At 39.9% G+C, this 20,352-nt stretch overlaps 1 protein-coding gene across 2 annotated transcripts in view; it reads right to left on the bottom strand.

The window, feature by feature from the left end:
• The window catches only part of OLA1 (Obg like ATPase 1), a 109,282-nt gene extending 93,393 nt beyond the window's left edge, over positions 1 to 15,889 (bottom strand). The window contains exons 1-3 of one of the 2 annotated variants that reach the window (XM_040562041.1): positions 15,871 to 15,889; positions 3,297 to 3,397; positions 1,506 to 1,649 (exon numbers count right to left, since the gene is read on the bottom strand). In XM_040562041.1, coding sequence (XP_040417975.1) covers positions 1,506 to 1,649; positions 3,297 to 3,397 — 245 coding nt within the window. In that variant the 5' untranslated portion in view covers positions 15,871 to 15,889. Of the gene's footprint in view, positions 1 to 1,505; positions 1,650 to 3,296; positions 3,398 to 3,650; positions 3,795 to 15,870 lie in introns of those variants that run through there. The other variant, XM_040562040.1, reaches the window with a different exon arrangement.
• Between the last annotated feature and the right edge of the window lie 4,463 nt (positions 15,890 to 20,352).

Raw genomic sequence — 20,352 nt, 5'->3', positions numbered from 1 at the left:
CTGAATTACTGCCTTTTTTTTTCCTGATACAGTGAAATATTAAAGAGAGAAAAGCATAACAACAGAACTCAGACGAGCCATTCACTAATCCCCATACCCATTTATTTTAAGTAATCCAGTAACAATATCCAGTAATATTAAAGGGAAGGGTGTTTTTTTTGTTCTCTCTCCAGACGGTTTCTGAGCAGGACACCATGCATTCCTTCTACGGAGAGATGCCCAAAGAAGGTGAGGAGGAAGAGCTCGTTCTCTTTGTCACTTCAACTACTGATTTAGAAGTAGCCAGTCATAGTTAAATGAGAAGAAAAAGAGTGTTTATATGGCCAAGCAGTGGTATCATTACAATTTAGACTTTAAAAAAAAAAAAAGAATCTTATAAGCCACATTGTTACTTCTACACAATCAACAAACCAAAGGTTTTGTCTCAAGTTCAGCATAGATTTATTGCATAGTCTACATAGCAACAAGTATGCTTAATGCTCACTTGGGAAGGAAGAATTAGGTAACATTATAACAATTCACCTAATCAAATAGCTCTGCATTAGTGTATTTTTCAGTATTTTAAAAGTACGCAGGAATTACAGACAGAAGTAACTTGTTTGGACCCGAAAATTAAGTTGACAAATGGATTCTCGATCACTGATCTTTCTTCAACTGAGAGATACCTGGCTTGAAAACTTGAGGCCCAAACGTTAAACAAAAGCACAGACGTGCGTGATAATTTGGCCCTATGATTTATGTACATTCACTTTATTCAAGATACATCTGCACGTAGCTGAAAACTGAAATTAATAAGTTATGAGTATCTATTTTAGTTTCTGAGTTCTGAAAGTACCTTAAACTTTTATTTTCAATCACAAATCCATTTCTCACACTGAGCACATAGAGCAGGCTATGAAAACAGTCACTACCAAAAAACAACAATGTGACAAAATCAATACACTTATAGAGCAGGGAAACATTTGGAAGAGAGAGAGCACTAAATATCATTGAATGTATCAGGCAACAAATAGCAGAGCCCAAAAAAAAGGAGAGAGAGTTGGGGAAAAGGGCTGTCCATAAATGTTACTGTTAAAAGACTGACAGCACAGGTTATGTTGCAAAGTAGCTAAATATCCATAGCATATATTGTATTCTAAACAATGTAAAAGACAGGATGAAAATTTTTAAATGAACAATCTCATGACACAAATTAGGTATGTCCACTATTGTTACTGTTGATTTTCCAAATCTCTGCAAAAGATCCAAGTCACCTGGGAGCCTCTACCTTCAAAGGTGGAAGAAAGCTGAGCAATGACTAGCAGTGCCTAGATTTCTCACTCACAGCACAAAGGTCACATGGAAAAAAAAGTCCAGTTGGTTGTATACATACCACTTCACATACCAAGAGAGACATCAGTAAAAACAAAGACACTGTAATCGCATTAAACTACTATGAAAACTTTGGTTTCAGTAACACCATTTCATCTGCTTAACCAAAGAAAACTATGAAGAACTTGAGTTACCTCGGAGGTTTGTGGTACTGACATAGGAAGTCAAATCTGTCATCTGGCACAGGTACTCGACTCTCATTTGGATCAATAGTACAGAACGGGAAGTTTTCTGCTGCCGCTTGACTCTTTGTTAATACATTGAAAAATGTGGATTTCCTATTAAAAAAAAAAGACACTTTCTTAAACAAATCTGAATTAGAAGAATTTACAAGGGCTGGATAGAAACACGTGTTATCCCAAACCACATGCAATACCGAACTATCCCTCTTCTTCAAGAGGGAGTGACCATTGCACTGTTTCTAGTACAAGATGCTTTCAAACACACATATGGCGTGTCACATCAAAACTCAATGTTTACCTCTCTTCCATGCCCTAAAGAATTCCTTTAAGTGACTATATCGTGCATGTCAGCAGAGAAATTTTAGGTCAAAAGTAAAGCACAGCTCTACTGGCCACTACTCATTTTCCTCAAGCACAAGATGAGAAAACAATAGGGAAGCCTGAAACTTATTTCAAGTGAATGTGCTTTACTGAGACTCATTGGCCCTTTCCACAACTATGTTATTTCTTCAGATTTATTTACGCATTAACACAACTTCAGTATCTAAGCAATAAAAGTCAACAACCAAACAAGGAAAAGGGAGCAAAGAAAGTGAGTCACATCAGTTAATCAATTATAAGTAATCTTTTGTGCACATGAATATACAGTTTAACTCACCAAATATTTTTTGTGTGTGTTAATTACTATCAGTAAAACTGCTAGGAAAAAAAAGAACATTTCATTTAAACCAGAGAGTAGATCATTTTGTTAGTTGGTATTTATTAAACCAAAACTAGCCACTCTTGAGTTATTGCTAAGAGGAAGTTCTTAATCAAGTCCTGAGTCTTCTATCATAAATATTCTGGTAGGTGTTTCGTTTGTCTCCTTAATTTCAGTTTTACAGACTTTCTTTGCTACTGGGTGAAAGAATTCTGATAGCTGCCCCTGTACACAGCCAAAATGCTCAAAAGTAAGTCACAATTATACTTGAAAGTTTCTTTCTAACTGCAAACCCTATTTTCTCCATTTACATATTAGCCATTGCTACTACTAATTATTTCCTTTCTGGTGTGCAACTCTCCTAGGCCCTGAAAAATTAAATAGATATTAATACTGGCTTCTTATTTTTTCATTATGGCTTTGAGACAAGTTCAACGTTCTCTTTCTTATTTTCAGAAAAGAAAGAAGTAGGAAAAGCTTTCAAAAAACTTCATAATGTTAACCAAAATGGAAGATCTGATAGCGACGATCAAGGTGCTTTTTCACCTCATTAAAGAGATAACAAATATACAATTTCTGTACTATTTTACAAGCCACTTTCCCCTTACTTCTCCCTGTTATTTTGCTATCATATCGCACAAGGATTTTAAGTTTGTGAACGCCTGGAGGTTCTTTTAGAAAGCACGATACGCAGATCACCACCGACAGTTTCCCACAAGCGTTCTCCAGGTGACTTACCCTCCTTCAGAAGCACCTTAAGACAGGCTTCTCTGTCGGGCCCTAAGCACTCCAGCTGAAGAGCACACCAGAGAACTACAGCTCATCTCCCCTCAACCTCTCCACCCCGCCACGTCCGTGACACTTGTCTTTACCAACTCTCCAGAAGCTCCAGGAGCAGCAGTCCTACTCGCTGCTCTTGACAGTTCCTGCCCCGTGAAGCCCTCCCCGCGCACCTTATCCTCTCCAAAGAGAGCAGGAAGGCCCCTGCGTGTCCGCGCCCGCCCCGCTCCGTGCCCGGGACGGGGGGGGCAGCCGCCACCTACCCGACGTTGGGCAGCCCGACGATGCCGATCTTGAGGGACGTCCCGAACCTGCCGATGATCGGGTGCGCCTTCACCCCGTCGCCTGCCTTCTTCGGGGGCATCTGGGGAGGCAGAGCAGAGCAGAGCGCCGTGAAGGCCCCGCGCTGCGAGGGCCGCCCGGAGCCGCCTAGGGGCGGAGAGCCCCCGCCCGCCCGCCCGCCCCCCGAGGCCGCCCGCAGAGCCCCGGCCCGGTGCGCGGCCTGCTCCCGGGGGCCCGGCCGCGCCGGGGCGGGGCGGGGAGGCGAGGCGAGGGGAGCGGGGCGGGGCTGCTCCCACGCAGCCGAGCCCCCCGGGGCTGCGGACGGTCGGGCTCACCTCGCAGCACGGCACGGGACCGGAGGGGAGAGGAGGGGAGCGGAGCGGCCTCACACGCGGCCGGGACACGCCGGCCCAGCAGCTGCCGCCGGCGGAACAGGCGGGGCCGCGCCGCCCATTGGCCGTGCCCGCCGCCAGGGGAAAGGTCGGCGGAGCGGAGCGGGGCGGGCCCGGCGGCGGGGCGGCCTCAGCGGGGCTCCGGGAGCGGCCCGGGCGCTCCGTGCCGCCCCGGAACCACAACAGGCGCCCGGTGCCTCGCGGCCCCGTGGCACGGCGAGGCGGCCCGGCCCGGTTAGGTGAAGCCCTGCCGCGGGCCGGCCCAACAGGCACGGAGCAGGAATTGCCACGGGGAAGCATGGAGAGCTCTGCACGTACTGGGCTTCACGGTGCTTCCGCCGGTAGCCATCCAGGCGGGCTGGAGGTACCGCAGCGTGTGGGACTGGAGACTTGAACCTCCAAGGGTGCCAGCGGGATCGCCTATAATTTGATACTTCGTGATATCAAACGTAAAAAGATATTCCTGAAGCTTTTGGACTTAACAGAACCCCTGCACCACATCCAGTAACTTTTCCAAAGCCATTCACAGACAGAAATCCATAGTCTAATGTAACGTCTAATGCTCATGGCAGGGAAGATCATCGTTAAGGAAGCCAATACCACCATCTGAATACATTACAATCAAATGTAATTGCATTTACTTAATAAATTACAATGTATATATAACAGCAACTCATTTGCTACAAATGAAACCAGCAAACGTACATGTCACAGTTAAAAAAGAACATACGTAGATGAGCCCTACCCATCTAGAGGAAACACAACTGCGTGCCACGAGACACACACAAGTCCCATCATTTAGGGCTGGTGACCACTGGGCTCCCAACACTTGCAGCACCAGCCACCTGGGGCATCCTTCCCAGGAGGAGAAAGCACACATCCCAAAATCAGCAAAGAGTCAAAGAAAGGGGACGGTGATAAGTAAATAAAACTGGGGCTGTGTGAGGTGGAAAACCAGCCTGAGGAATCAGCAAACCAGCGCGGGAGACGAGAGCAGAGCTCCACAGCCAGCTGCAGGTGCTCAGCATCCAGTCTCCATCTCCCAGCAGAGGAGCGCTGAGCCCTGCAGAGCTGGTTCTGTCCAGCAGAATCTGCCAGAACAGCCTGGGCTAGGCAGGAGGTAACGGGGACCTGCAAGAAGTTACAGTTGTACTAGAAGAATTTATCTCCATGCAGGGTCCCACTTAACCTGTGAATAGGATTTTAGTGTAATAAGTGATCATTATTATAATAACCTGTGTTTTTGCCGCTTCAGCAATGCCTCTACTAAACCAACTTTGCTGTCCTACAAAGGAGAGCACAGGCACGCAGAGCCTGTTCAGTCAGTCTTCAGATGCAAGACTGGACTTGACTCTCAGATCAGTTCGGGGAAGAAGTAGCTGGTTTCAGAAGTCAGTATTTCTACACAGTGTTAGGTAATGTGGCAAGGACATTTAGGGCTACACTGACAGTTATCAGAATAAAGAATGTTTCCATTTGCTGTTTCAAAGAAACAAGATGATTTTAATCTATAAATAGAATGAAGATTGCTAACTAGCTGTAAGTCATTAAGATCACCAGTTCCCCAATCAAATTACTTTGATAATATCATTTTCAACAGGAAGAAAAAAGTGTCCATAATGATTAGACTTTGTACTATGTGTCTAGGTCATTTTTTTCTTATGTCTTAAATATATGCTAACGTCATATTCATACACTTTGAAGAATGCAAAGACTTAGTTGAGTGTATAATTTGCTTTAGGGGGTCTTTAAAATATTTTAACTGAAGAATTATTTTTTCATCTAACTTCCTCTAAGATCTGTTAAAACAATTTGCCAAAAATAAATAAATCAGCAAGAAAATAACAATTCTCTAAATTGGCCTTGTCAAAATATGTCATGCTATAATTTAAGGATGACCTCCTATACAGGCTTTTTTTATTGAATGTGATCTCCAAGAGCATTCTGAGGTGATTATTGCTTGTATAGGAACCGTGACCAAGACCCTGCACCCTTCTGCAAATAACAACATGAATGAAAGGGAAACATCAAGGCACAAAGAGTAACCCTGTTCACTGCAAGCAGATAGGCAGGTTCAGATCTCCTGGTCTTCTGTTTCCTGACCCAACAATCCTGCGCTGGAGCAGGCAGCACCAGAAAGGTAGAATACCAGGAATATGCACTGAGCATCAGCTTTCCTTTCGGATTCAAGGAACAGTGGCAGTTAGGCATACTGCAAGTTCTTTGTTCGTGCTTATTTAGATTAATAAAGACAGCATATGAGCTCAAGAGGCATGTGCCCATTGTAAAAACATCCGGATTTGTTTATAACAACTCGCACAGCAATTTAATAAATAACAAACTAAACCTAAACCTTGAGAGGTTGTACCTGGGAATATATTAGATGTCAAGACAAGACAAAATATTTAGAATATACAAAAAATTAGTTGTAGAATGTTACAGAAGTCTGATCAAGACTCTTGAAAAAAAAATTAAAGACACTTTCTTGAACTCAGACTGTTCCTCTGAACCATTACAGACAGACACCATCAAGTGTTTGCCTGCTAAGAAAATTGAAGGACAGATGTCGGTAAAAACTGTTCTTATAGCATGTCCTATTTTAGGTCTGTAAGATTAAATTCTCAGAACTGGAAAACCACCAGAGTGAAGGAGTCAAGGTGAGAGTATCATCAGATTATATATCATCTCAGTCACAATAAAAGGAATATAATCTTGATTTTTTATTTATTTATTTATTTTTGCTAAGAAAGGACACTGTTTTCCAAAGCCTAATTTAGAATTGCATATCAAAAAACCTGCAGTTACTACCTATTTTCCTTTTCAGTGACCAAAGATTTTGCTGCAGTATGGTGGAAAAAAGACTACTGTATCCATGCAGAGGTTTTTCCTCTTAGTGTAGTGATAATCATTAATAGTCAGTCTTTGGTGGTAGCATGCTTATGCAAGTCTATTACTTTAATCTAACACTATCAACAGGAAAAAGAAAAAAAAAAAAAACTAATTCCAGTTAACATTTAGTTACTTAGCTCCTGAATGAAGCAAACGGATTACTAAAAGAAACATTCAGAAATACTGAAATTAACCAAAAATACGTATGAATAACTGCTGAGCAACTCTGCAGCCTTTGCATCCATAAATAAAAAACCTCCAGTAAGCAAAATTTGTGTCTTTTTCAGGAATGGAATCAACACATCTCGGTTTTCCACCCTTCTAGAAGTTCAAGACAGCCCACTCCTACCCATCCTACTCTGTATGTCCTCAAAGTCCTGAAAGGAGGGTTACACAGGGCTACTTCACTGCAGAATGATGCATGAACTCGCCTAGCTCCGTTAATAAGACTGCAAACATTCTGAAAGGCTACTTTTGGGGAGCATTTCCATCAAATAAATTCTCTCACCCTCCTAACATTTCGTCAGTCAATTTTGTTGTCCATCTTTTTAGTATAGGCATGGTATATCTCAGAAGGTAATTTTCTTTAACTGTCTTCTTAAAATAAAAATAATTAACCTCGCTGAATATCTGTCTATGATAAGAAAGTTGCTATTTATCTAGCAGCCAGTTAAGTTTACCTTTTTTTTCCCCTCACCAGTTCATAAGCAAATACAGGTATCATCAGTTTGCTACATGAAATCAAGGAATATACATATATATATATATATGTATGCATATATATATATATGTATACATAAATATATATTATAAAGTCTACTTTGTGTATAACACTGATTTTAGCTACCTGGGAAAACAGCTGAAGTCTGGAAGAGAAAAAATTGTTAAGATCTTGACCACTTCTGCTGCTGCTTCTAGTTCAGCATGTCCAAATCAGTGCTATGTGCGCAAGAATTTGCAAGTTTGCATACAATTTTTTTAATTGATGCTCTTTGTACTTCATCACACAACATACTAGAATAATGTCCCCCTTTAATCTATTTCTATATCTAATTTACTGTTAATCATTGCTGTTTCACTACCTACAGTAAAGGACTTGAAAGCATTTGATTCCATCAGCTAGAAATCATCTCTTGGCAGCGTAACATTTCACCTTACCTACCTTTGTTTTCAAGTTGCATTTAGAGTCATGCTTTGCCTTACTTGGTTGAATGTTTCTATCCAAGTCTGTCAGTGCTGAAAGCCTTGTTTTAAACTGGCATGCATAGCTTAAATTATAACAATCCTGTTACTTAAAACGTGTTCTGTAAGTTTGATGGAAAAAACATCTAGAGAGCAGTCATCTCAATGTCACCTTAACTCTACAACATGGACGCCTGCAAAAATACAGCTTATTGTACAGCTAGAAGACGTGCAGAAGTCAAACAGTCCTAGAGCAACTCTACCTGATTAAAAACAATGTTTAAGGGAGAGTAATAAAACAAACACCTCATGGTTTGTGCCACCAACATACTCTTTGCTTTTTGCTTCCCAGAACATATATTTACTGCAAAGCCACCGTTAACTACAAAAATAAGTGGTTTCGTAGAACTGAAAGAATAAACACAGAGCCCCTGATCCTTGCTGTGACCGGGCAATGTTCAGTGCAACCCAGGGGGTTAGAAGAACAAAGTTGCTTTTCCACGCCACCAATCCTGGATTGCCTGGGTCCTTGCCCCTGGGAGGGAACGGGATGGCTCTGAGGAATAAATACACTCAGTGCTAAAAAGAAATGCTGCTCAAGGGCACAGTCTAAACTAAATGCTGTTCAGTGACTTCTGGGGAGTTTACGGGCACTCATCACCCAGCTGAACTGTACTTTAACACAACATTTTTAAACACTGCATTTGACAGGATTCAAGAGGCTTTGGCTTTGTTTTCTTAACTGTGGATTCATCCACTTCCATAGAGAATCTAGCCTTGTGCCATTCCTTACATTCTTAAATTCATACCATACTTTATGTTTTATATTTATCAATTTTCATTCTTTTTCATTGTAGTCACTCTCTTTACTTAAAGACAAGTACAAGGGTAAGAGATTGTTAACGATGCTAGTGCCACTTCAAAGTTGTCAGGATCATTGCGGTGGCAGAAAACATCTCTTATTACTTTCAGCCACGTCCCAGACGTTGGCAGCTCAGGAGCATATAATGCAGAACAGTCAGGTCTGGCACATATTAACATTTTTTTCCTAGATCATAGAAATTTCAGCTGAATTTCATAACTTTAACGTGGATGATGTCACTAACAGGTATAACATGCTAAAATTTCCACAGTGAGAATACTAAAAAAGATGCAATCACAGAGAGATGAGAGAAGAGATGCTGAAGTAGGAGAAATTACTGGGGAATTAATAAAATTTTAGTTCAAAAATGACAAGTCTGCTTTGAACTTTCCAGTAGCCTAGCAAAATGACAGTATAAAAGCAAGTACCAATTTAAAATAAAAACAATTCTACAATTACTACTACTAAAAGCAGAGAAAAGTAGGGGAAAAAGAGTTACTCATGGACAGGAGTTAAGGGATATTGTTCACAAAATACCAAAGAATTCCTTAAGATCTGTCAAAAGCTGCAACCTTAAGCAGGTCAGCCAGGCTTCTGAGGAAAACCACAGCAGCTGTACCACTGCACAGGCAGCACATGCTCCAGTAACGATGGAGAGCAACAGGGGCTGGATGCTGAGGGGCTGCGGAATGGTCCTCAGGACTCCCTCATTAGAGCACCAAAGTGAGTCACACCTACACATGCAGAAAGATATCAAGGACGTTATCTGCTTCTTCAAGAAGACATTGTGTATAAGAACGTATACAATTTCAAGAGTTTACAACAGCCGTCACCTAGGAGCTTTGCCTCATGAAGGAACATTGTTAGGTTGACCAAGTGGGTGCCTATCTGAGTCCAATCCAGAAATACCGTGGTAGCACTGCACCCCTAAAGAAAATGGGATGACAGTTCTATGTTAGGGTTACAGTGACCTTTCCAAATACAATAGAGATTCGTTTGCTAGAATGCACCAATTTGCACATTAATACTAACTGCAAACAGCTGTTATTGTATTCTTGCAGTCATTATAAGAATCCAATTATTACTTTATAGTAATTCAGCTACTACACTATAAAAACTCAGTAAGAAGAGCAATTTTAGCCTTGGACCATATAAATATATATAAATTTAATTTCATCATAGTGTTCTTCATAAGAAAAAGTCACAATACAATTATGCCTCATTCAAGTGTTCAGAAGAGGATCTCTTAGCTATTTTGCAACTTATTTCATGACTCTCCACTTGAGAAAGCTTATCAACTCAAAGCTTCACTCATCACCAATGCTTTCCCCATAGTTAATTTACAAAGTTGCTCCTAAAATCCAGTCTTCTTCAAAGCTGGAAGAACACCGTGCCTTCAGGTGCTTTTCTTTCCCTGGCTCCAGGTTTCATCTTTCTGACCTACCTTGTATCCATGTTTTAGAAGAGCTCTGGTAACACCTTAGATTTCATGTTTCTTCAAACTCTACTACTTTTAAAAAGAAGTTGGAAAAATAATTTTTATCTAGAATACAGTTGTTTCATTTTTCTGCTTACTGCTGATCTATATAATTGTTTTCATAACTGCCCTGTTGATAGAGAGATGACACTTCCATTTTGTCACTTCCTTTTCGCTGTGGATCAAAAGAAGAAATACACTAAAATACAGTAATAAGAGTATAAAATGAATCTGTAAGTCATTAATTGACCATAAACACCCAGGTTTTCTCCATGCTTGATGAAGAACTCCGTAAAACAACAGTACAGTCCTTCAAAATGACCTATTTATGTTTGTCTTGAAGGTCTGAAGGAAACAATTTGTATATATGCACTACTGTGTATATACACTATATACGCTATGTCCCAGCACAAATCAAGAGTCACAGCAATTTCTGAGATATACCAGCCTCTACCTCTTAGGTCAGTAACAGCCACAAGTGCCGCACAAGCACCATCATCCGGCAACAGCCATCAACAAGCCAATGCAGCTGAACATGAACACCATTTAGCAGACACCTTTCCATTTTACCTCACGCCCTGTTCTCCCAAAATGAGAATAACGTTCATGTCAATAATCGAAGGTGATCACCACCCTGCCCTGTGAGTTGCTGGGGTGGAGGATATGCACAGCAAGACAGAGCATGGCACGCCAGAAGGTCTTGCTGACCCACAGCCCAACAACACTTCTGCAGAGCAGTTCTGGTAAGACAATGAAATTCTCTTATGAAACACTCAGAAGTTAATTCCTATGTGGTAAAGTTTACTATCACAGCATTAAAAAAAATAAAATATGACCAGAGAAGTACCGTTGCCTCACAATTCTAATATTTTTGTAGATACAACCAAAATTTGACTTAAGCGTGGCTGCTTGTATACAGGTTTCATTGATAGGGACTTCAGGGCCCAAATAAATTCTGCAGAGAGATTTTCAGTCGGAGTTTAACTAGGGCCTACCATGACGCGATGTCTCTCCCATGCCCCCAAAGAAAAATGAGAGCATGGCCTTCCATCAATAGCTGTTCTTCTGCCAAATCTAGTCTATGTCTTCATACACATTTATGCCAATATTTTATATCCCAGTCTCCCTCTTAAAGCAAAATTTTGCCTTACAAAGCAGTTTCATTACTCTCAATAGCTTTACTCAGATCATCATCTCTTTACTACAATGTAAAAAAGGTGAGCGTATTTACAGCCGGGGCAGTAAGACCCTTGAAGTGGAAAGGACTGCTGCTGGTAAGCTGTGGGAACGCACTGAAATAACGTCACTAACCCGTTATGACAAGAAGGAAAAGCGTGCGGCTACTCTCGTGGCAGATGCAAAACCTTCAGTAGTTTAATTTGTTACATAAGTAAAACAGACAAATGGATTGCATCTCTAGGACACTGAAATTTAGCCTCCCACACTGAATATTCTTCGGGAAGAGCAATCTTTATCAGGAAAAGTGCTCGCTTGCTCTGCTTTCTAGCTAAGGAAGATCTTGCAATGCTTGTCATGCCAGTTTCAATTTACAGGACTCCTGACAACATCATCTGAGAAATTACATATTTGTGTTGGTCTTTTTTAGAAATCGGGTTCTTAAAATGTGACCCCTTGTTTGTAACTACAGGCTGTCTGACTGGAACTGAATACAGTTGTCAGCTGGCGGGGCACAAATTTTTAATGTCAAGCATCCAAGAATCCCTGAGAGCTCCATAGCCTATAGTCACATCTGCCTTAAGTAATTTTGGAAGAAAGGTTTATTTCCTGCCTGCACAGTTCTAACTGCCAACCTACACGTAACATATATTTGTTCTTTCTTCATTTCAAGGTGGGCAATAACGTTTCCTGGTATGTTATAAAGACACAAAAAAGAATATATCGCTAAGGATTTTAGGTGCCTAACTCTCTTAGACTGCTTGAAAAAAATCAAAGGCCAATACTTGGAGTTGCATAAGATCCCTTTAAGACATTTATAGATCATTAGATGTCAGAAAACACACTTTTGTTACTTTTCTGAACAACTTGCCTATAAACTATGGATTAAAACCACAAATGTATGCAGTGGTAATTAAATCTTCCTATAGTTCATCTTTAAGATTTATGTTACAATTGTTTATCACATTTCCTGTAATGTCTTTTGTGAATTCTCTTCATTTTTATGAAGGTCTTGTGAACCAATCTCCAACCTATTTAAAAAGAAAATGTTTTCTGTGCCATTTTGCACTTGCGGTCGTTTGGAGCTCTATTTCAGCTTCATTAATATTGATGCAACTTGTCTCTCCATTCATTCTCAGTAGCTTCTTTGAAATTAATCCTCAGCATTTACTGTGATTTGTTTCTGTTTTGTGCTTCATCCCTGAGTCCAGCTCTTCTCTAGTTAATTTTGTTTTCTTTATTTTTATCCACTTGCTATGACTGTTCTACTACTTGTGCCACTGTGGTGTGTCAGTCCTTTATGGGATCCCTGTTTCGTCTCTGCCTTTCACTGTGATTTTCCGTCATTATGGGCCTCTTGAATAAAAATGTAGCCCTTGTTTCTGACAAAGTCCATGTTCCTTTTCTTTTCTTTCTGTGTGATTTTCCATCATTACAGTTCTTAAATTTCTTGAATAATGATATATACTATGAACAAATGGATGGAGCAGTAATGGCTTCATCAGTGTTTTCTAAAATGTATCTGCAGCTTTTAAAGCATACAGTGCTACAGCAGAGTCTGTGCCATGTTTGTAAAAGCATGATTTTTAAAGTGTATTTTGTAGTCTGTTGATGACTATGCCACTCTGCATTAATAATTCGTCTTCTTTCTAAGATTATCTACTTCTTAGGATTGTGGTTCCGAAATGATATTGAAGTTGAGGAGTAAGTATTAGCACTGAACGTCTTTGAATAAAATGGTAAAAACATAATCACTTGGTGATGTTTACAGTAATACCACTGTTTTATAAAAATAATAGTACTCTTTCTAGACCTTTTACATGCATTAATACATTTAGAATCCTCATTAAAAATTAGTTAAGATTCTAACCTGAAGCAATGTATCATAATAAACAAGTAATCATAATAAATGCTTAAAAAATGTTTCTGCAAAAACGCAAGTGATAAATGAAAAGTTGTACTTCACCACTAATTAGTTAGATTTGAACTATGTCAAGTACGTAATGGAAACCAAAATTGTGAAAATACATAGAGTTAAAATCTCAATGAATAACATCAGTTCACCAATTTGAACAATAGAAATGTTTAATAAGCCATAATGTAAACGGGGTTAAAAATAGGGATTAAACATGACCCATTTCTCACCTTTTTTGATATTAGTGGTATGGTAACCTAGTCTACAATGTCCTCTAGTTATTGTAAAGGGGGAAAAAGTTAGTTACAAAACGCTAACCAAGAACGTCAGTGACATTAGCATTACCTTTTTTCACATCATCTGTTAAATGATAGCTATTAGTGTTTCAGTTTGACCGATGAAAGTAAAGCTCAAAGGACTCTAACAAAGATCTGGAATGTCTTGCAAGAAGAGTAAAGTAGGTTTGGTGATGGTCACCAGGATCAGCCAAAGGTCCAGTAACTTCCAGAAATGTCTGTAAAGCCTAACCGAGTCTGACAAGGAAGATCTGTGGCCCAGTAATGCATGCACATCAGCAGGCCCCACAACTGTGTTCAGGCCCACCTACACTGTCACACTGAAGTTTAAATGCAGCTCTCTGGTGAGATTTCTTACAGTGCTTCCTCAGGCAACTCTACTCGCATCGGGGCTGCCCTGGGCAGGCAGGAGCTGGGCACCAGGCCCCGACCCAAGCAGCTTGTGGTAATTTATGCCCCTTACCTTGATTTAACCCAAAACATGCAGCTGAGAACGCTTGCACTTCCCACTCAGTTTATGTTCCAAAGGACCAGTGACTGTTTAATAATATTAGTATTAACCATTTCTTCTGACTACTTTCCCTTACAGTGGGTTCACAGTGATTCTGAGGCACTGCTGGTTCAGCTAAAAGCCTTGGGAAGAGCCCTCATTTATGGTATCTATCTGCCACACAGCCATCCCACTCCAATTTTCCCTCCGTTGCGTTTCATGGGTTGGAACATGTAGCTAGGTGGCCAATTCTGAATAGCTGTGCTACATTACTTCAAGAAAGATTAAGTGTCATTAGTCTTGGCTAATTGTTGTATGGCCTGACAGACACACCTGACACATTTACAGCCTTTGGAAAAGAAATCTAGGCAATTGCTTGTAGGGCTTTGTCCAACCCTTCTAATGAAATGATAGGGACTGTCTTGCAGCACAAAGACGACTTAAAAGAATTGGGGACAATTTTAGCAATACCTCTGCTTCAATACCCGATTTAGGAAAATTGGATACAAATTGACATTTCTCATAAGTAGGTGGTTGAGAAAAATATTAGTATTTTTTTTTATCTTCCAGGTAAAGGTACTGACTTTTCTTTCTAGCTAGGATGAATTTTGAAGTCCCTTCTCGAGTGCAAGTTCCAGTCCTAATCCCTCTTGGTTCCAGAGAAGTACTGGTAAAACTAGTATTTGACCACTATTTGTATCACTCAAAGCATATTCCAGCCAAAAAGCCATGAAAGGTTTCAAGTTATTTTCTGAGTTGTTCTCTAACTGAGCAGACTCAGGCATGAAACTTCACAATGAAAGTACTGTTTTGTTATGCGAAGAGCCAAGCACAGCCAGGTTTTGTTTTCAAATCAAAACGATAAATAAAACGGCTTGCAGTATTAAAAAAAAAAGTTGTTAAAAATGAAGAAAGTAAATGTCTGAGAATTTTGCCTCAACAGCCACTATAGTTTAGAACAAAAACAGGAGCTCACACACTTGTTGCTTATTTCACTAGACAAAACTAGAAATACAGATGATTTCACAGGAGAATTTTTGATAAAGTTAACTTTTCGCAATAGTTATCTGAAATACTTTTCATGTTGACTAATGTCTTCTGCAAAATCCCAGCAGAAATATAGGCTACTTTATAAACGCATCCAACGATCAAGATGTCCAGTCACTGAAAATCCACCCCAATGCAAATCTCAATACACTTACCATCTCTCAGCATTCACCCGTAGGAAACCAGTGATGATATTCTGTCTATATCTTCAGTGTATTTTTGAGCTGACTGTGTGTGGAGAAACACAGGAGACCTCCTATCATCTCACTTTCAGTCTCATGGGTCACATATTCAAGAAAACTAGCAACAACAGCATCTGCAGACTCATCTGTCTGTGAGGCAGAAGAAGAATTCCTCTCGATTTAGGCCAGAGGTGATCTTCAGTTTCTCCAGTTATTTCTTCTGTCATTTCTGTGTTTTGTTTTTTTTTTTGTTCAGCACTTGGTGTATCACCCGTGTCAGATGAGACTGAAATACTGTTTGCCTCGTAATTCTTTGAGCTGAAGATTCACACTTCCCTTGAGAGGTATATTGCCAAGCACAAAATGCCTAAAAACAGCATTCAGCCAAGTAAGAGATGATGGTCACTAGTGCCAGCATTAATCTCACTGCTGCGATAACACAAGGGGCTGGATGACCTCCACACCATCAAAGCTGAAGAAAAGTTACATCCACTGCCAGAGCACCAGTTGTGTTAACCACAAAAATATCTTTAATAAGCAAAATAATGACCACAATAAAATACCTTTAAGTGGGAAAAGCACTTGGTAAGAAACACATTAAGTGCTTGTATAGATGTGCAAATCCCAGTCACCCCCACAGCCCATACCTGGGAGAATAAATAACAGAGCAGTCAGAACACAACATTCAGCTCTCAAGACCAGAAGAGGAATGAGGTAATTAAAAACATTGGCCTCTTATCTAGCCTTGTTAAATTCAGGACTTGCTTAACTGTCTTCTACCCAGCTGAGCAACATCAAGCTGTTTAAGAAACACCCAGGCAAGGGCTTTTGGGAAACAGCCAGAGCTTGAGGACTCTTTAGTAGCTTCAGGGCTTAAATAAGAAAATCTGGAAAGCTCTTCTAGTGTTTCAGGAAGCTGCAAAATGAGTTAAAACCATTAATTGCACAATTACAGGTGATGTTCTGTGGCTGAACATACCTTCTCAGCCATCTTTACCAGATTTTCTTAGAAATAATTTGAAGACCCCAACAGGCAACAAATCAAAAACACCGTCTTGGAGATCTCATGTGTAAGAGTGTGCAGTGAGCAAATGCAATCATTACAATACAGAGACAAATTTACAAAGTAAATATTTCCTGTTTTTTTCTTAATTCAAATGTCATTTTCATATCAATGTTGTCTAAAACACAACATAATATTAGATACTATACACTAAGAATGGGTATGAATAGTTTAAAAAGTAGTTGTACTTAATTTTTCTGTTTAAGGTCCGATAATTACGTATGTGCTCAATGCTCAGTCACAACAGAACTCAAAAATTCTCAAGTCATGAATTTGACTTCAAAGTAATAAGAACATGTAGCATTCTGAAGGATGGAAGAAAGGTAAAACAGTGATGTACTTTTGGATTTTTGAACACCAAGGGCTGCTGCTAACACCTCTTTAAACTTCTCAGCCTTAAATAAGTTTATAAAGGTGTCTGGGTGCAGCTCCAAGTGGGATGCAGAAGCTGCCGGATACCGAAGCCGCTCCCATAAGATGTAAAGCGAGGGTGTACTTCATACCAAGAGATTTGTAGCAATCCCCTGCTACTGGACAAAGTTTTCCTGAAAGTGTGAGCTCCCCTATAAGCTGCTCAGCAGGGAACACTATTAACCCTGTGAGCTGACTGAAGTGGTCTGATGCATGCAAAATGATTAAATTTGGGGATAATCACAAACAGCAGTATCTCCAGAGTACAAAACATGACCTGTTTTTTTAATTGCTCACAAAACATGTCCAAGGTGACATGGATACAAATCACTAAACTTGAACTTGCCAGGATCCAGCGCTGTGAATGACTCACCATAAGAAGGGTTTGGCTGTGAAGCTTTGCCAGTTCGGTCAACAATCTGTCAAATGAAGAAATTTTCAAAATTATACATTTTCAAAATACTTGATAACTTAAGGTTTTAAGGTTTTTCTCCCTTTTTCAGTATGTACCTTTCAGTGTTATTGACTGAAGAAGGACCAGACTATTTAATTTTGAAATGTAGAACTGCTACAGACTGTAAGCCACGGTAGGTATCTGCATCTACAGACTGGGAATTCACCCAGGAAGAGCACCTGAAATAAAATTTCCTGATTTCAAAAGCCCTAAATACTATTTCTTGCAATGTGTTTGCAGTTAAGAAGCTTGAGAGACTCTCTTTTGTTTAGCTGAAATTAAAGATGATAATCTAAAGTCTCAAAACCCTGAATCACAAAAATTTGTCACATTTCTCCTTATAAAAATGTTCTATAAAAATCTTCATTACATTATCTCCATGATGGGATGAATGAACTCTAAAAAGGAAATTCTGTAATTGGGTCTGAAGTTAGAATCTAGTCATGAAATAACAATTTCCTTGAGTATCAAGACATTTGCTTATAAGGCCTCTATTTATTACGCACCTTTTGTTTAAACATCATATAGCTTCAACTCTTCTGAAAGAGACTAAATGGAGACTATTTTTAATTTTGTTACCAACAACTGTGAAATAATCCTTACAATTCAGTAATACCAGTCCAGGAATGCTTACAATTAAACAATTTGCAAATGTGGGCTGGATATAATTAGTATGGCTTGATGAATGAGCTCCTTTCTTTGCATTTTTAACAGTCATGGCTATGTTGATCTGAGAACAGAATGCCTTTAGCATCAATGTCCATTTTAGATAGTAATGCACAGCTGAAAGCATATTCAGATTTTACCCACTACACCTTTTCTTATATTTCCCATCACCAATACAGAACTGCATCTGGAAGGATTTTCTTAAAATGGGTTGATCACACGTGAAACTGTTCACAAAGGCAGGTTATGAGTCTTTTCAGTTGTGTGTATCTCTGTGGCTACATACTACTTCCAAACATTATAAATAAAAAAAAGGTTGAAAATCAATAAGAATTACAGGTACACCTCATCTTCTGACAGTGTTACGTCTGGACAATTACAGCATTACATTGGCATGCTAAATGACAACTTGCATATTCACAGCGTTAATGTATTCATAGTAAATAGCTAATTAATTTTCATTTTGCTTCCATCATAGAAAAGCTGATTTAAAAATATCAATGCTTTTTTTTTTTTCCTTTTTTTTTTTTTTTTCCCCTTTGGCTTGTCCCGAAATGGGAATTAAAATTACAAGCTTTTCTGTTTTGGCAGTTAAAATGTGTGTATGCAAATGAGGTATAGATATACGATGCCAGAGCTGGGTAGGTCCTTCTGCCTTTTCATTTAATAAAATAAATACTTGTATGCAAACATCAGATCTCATCCTAGAGCTAATATATACAGCTAATATATAATTACTATGAGATTAGATGTGATCCTAATCTAATAGTAATCAGGGTACAAGTGAGGTGGGATTTTCAAATGAACCCTTCAGCAGAGGCCAGTTCAGTGTCTCTTAGTGTCAGTTCAAGCCCTTTTGTTAGGCAGACTCTAACACACTACTATTTTACTGCCTTCAGACAGACTGAGCATTCTTCCAGCCAAGCAAAGAGGCTTTTATCACTAATGTTTCAACATTTAAGAAGACTGTGAAACTGGGTAGGAATTTCACTACAGTCCGTTCTGAGGCCCTGCGACCAGCTTCAGGGTGAGCAGTGTGCGAGGTGCAGTGTGAGCAGAGTTATTGCAGTGTGAGCAGAGTTATTCACAGCTAGTTTCCCTGAGTTTGGATAGTATTACGCATATAGCGCTGTACTAGGAAATTCGGCTAATCCCCCCAAACTGTTGTATTCAGAGTACCCCACATTACCCACAGGCAGGGCTCTGCACACTCTTACACAAGCGAACTTCTGAAGAACAAAGTGATGGTAGCCAGTGGACCTTGCACTGCTGAAGGAACATCCTGTCCAGCCAAAACATCAGAGGAAAAGTTCTGGTGCAAGCAGAGAGAAATTACATACTCCTACAGAACAGTTCAGTTGGCTTTGTGTAACTCTTCCTCTCCTGCTCAGATACTGGTATGCTCCCATTCCTGCTCTCCTAGCCATGTGGAGCACACACTCTTCGGCCACATGTTAGATTTCATACTTTAAATACCATGGCACTGTGTGTTATTAATCAAAATTTAAATATTTTGGAGCTGTTTGTTAAACAATTTTCTAGCATCAAAACCTTAAAAATCACAATCTGAGACACTCAGCTGCCTTGAAGCTCTCTTCAGAGAGCACTTCAAAGAGTAACCCTTTCGTAGAGGTCACTTCACTATAGACAACCCTGTGAATGCAAGGAAACATTTTTGTTTTTAAAGTTAGCAAGAACAAAATGTTATGTAATAGCTTTAAATTGTTGGACTATTTAGGAAGTCATGTTAAAATAGTCAGGTTCCACGATGAGGCTTGTCTTATAAATTTTGGCATGCGTAAGCTACAAAGCATGTCTATTATTAATTTCAGAAATAGTTGTGGGTACCTACAGTGAATTAAACTGTCACTTTTGATGTAATTATTAAGCAAGATTACAGACCCTACTCAGAAGTTCAAATAGTGGTCGTTTCAAAAGTTCCCTCGGTAGTTCCGAGTCCTAGGGCAACCTACAATGACTTTGTCACACCGGACCACGGTATGAAAGCTCTTTTTGTTTAAAGCCTCTCTTCTCAACCCCACTTACAGCACAGTGGTGTGAAAGCAAGAGATTGTGGCTGTCAATACATTAAATACATCTCATTGACATTTTTCACACGGACATGCAAACAACGTGGAGCGTAACAAAGGCGCACGTGGTACCTGTCACTCGATTTCAAACCTGCAGATTTGTTGCTGGTTCGAAACGGTCTCAGACTGAACAACCTAGCTGCAGCAAATAACAACTATCGGGCGGCCGTGTGGATGAACATCCTTCACATTATCAATCAGACTGCACGAGTCTGTAGTACCACTTCCACCTTTTTTATAGAAAGTGATGTCTGATCGAGGAGAGTTAAATCAGCCCCGTCACAGCTCTGTTGCTAAACCAAAGAGAGACACTTGAGCAGACGTGCTAACACTGGACCTACTGTATTCTGAAAAGTGGAAACAAATCAACGTGGGTATGCTTTTAAATACTGCAAAACTTTGGGGGGGGGTTGGATATTACTTCAGCTGCACATCAGAAAAAAAT

The sequence above is a fragment of the Cygnus olor genome, chromosome 6, assembly GCF_009769625.2.
Source record: "Cygnus olor isolate bCygOlo1 chromosome 6, bCygOlo1.pri.v2, whole genome shotgun sequence".
Taxonomy (NCBI): domain Eukaryota; kingdom Metazoa; phylum Chordata; class Aves; order Anseriformes; family Anatidae; genus Cygnus; species Cygnus olor.
This window is presented reverse-complemented; position numbering and strand designations above follow the sequence as displayed.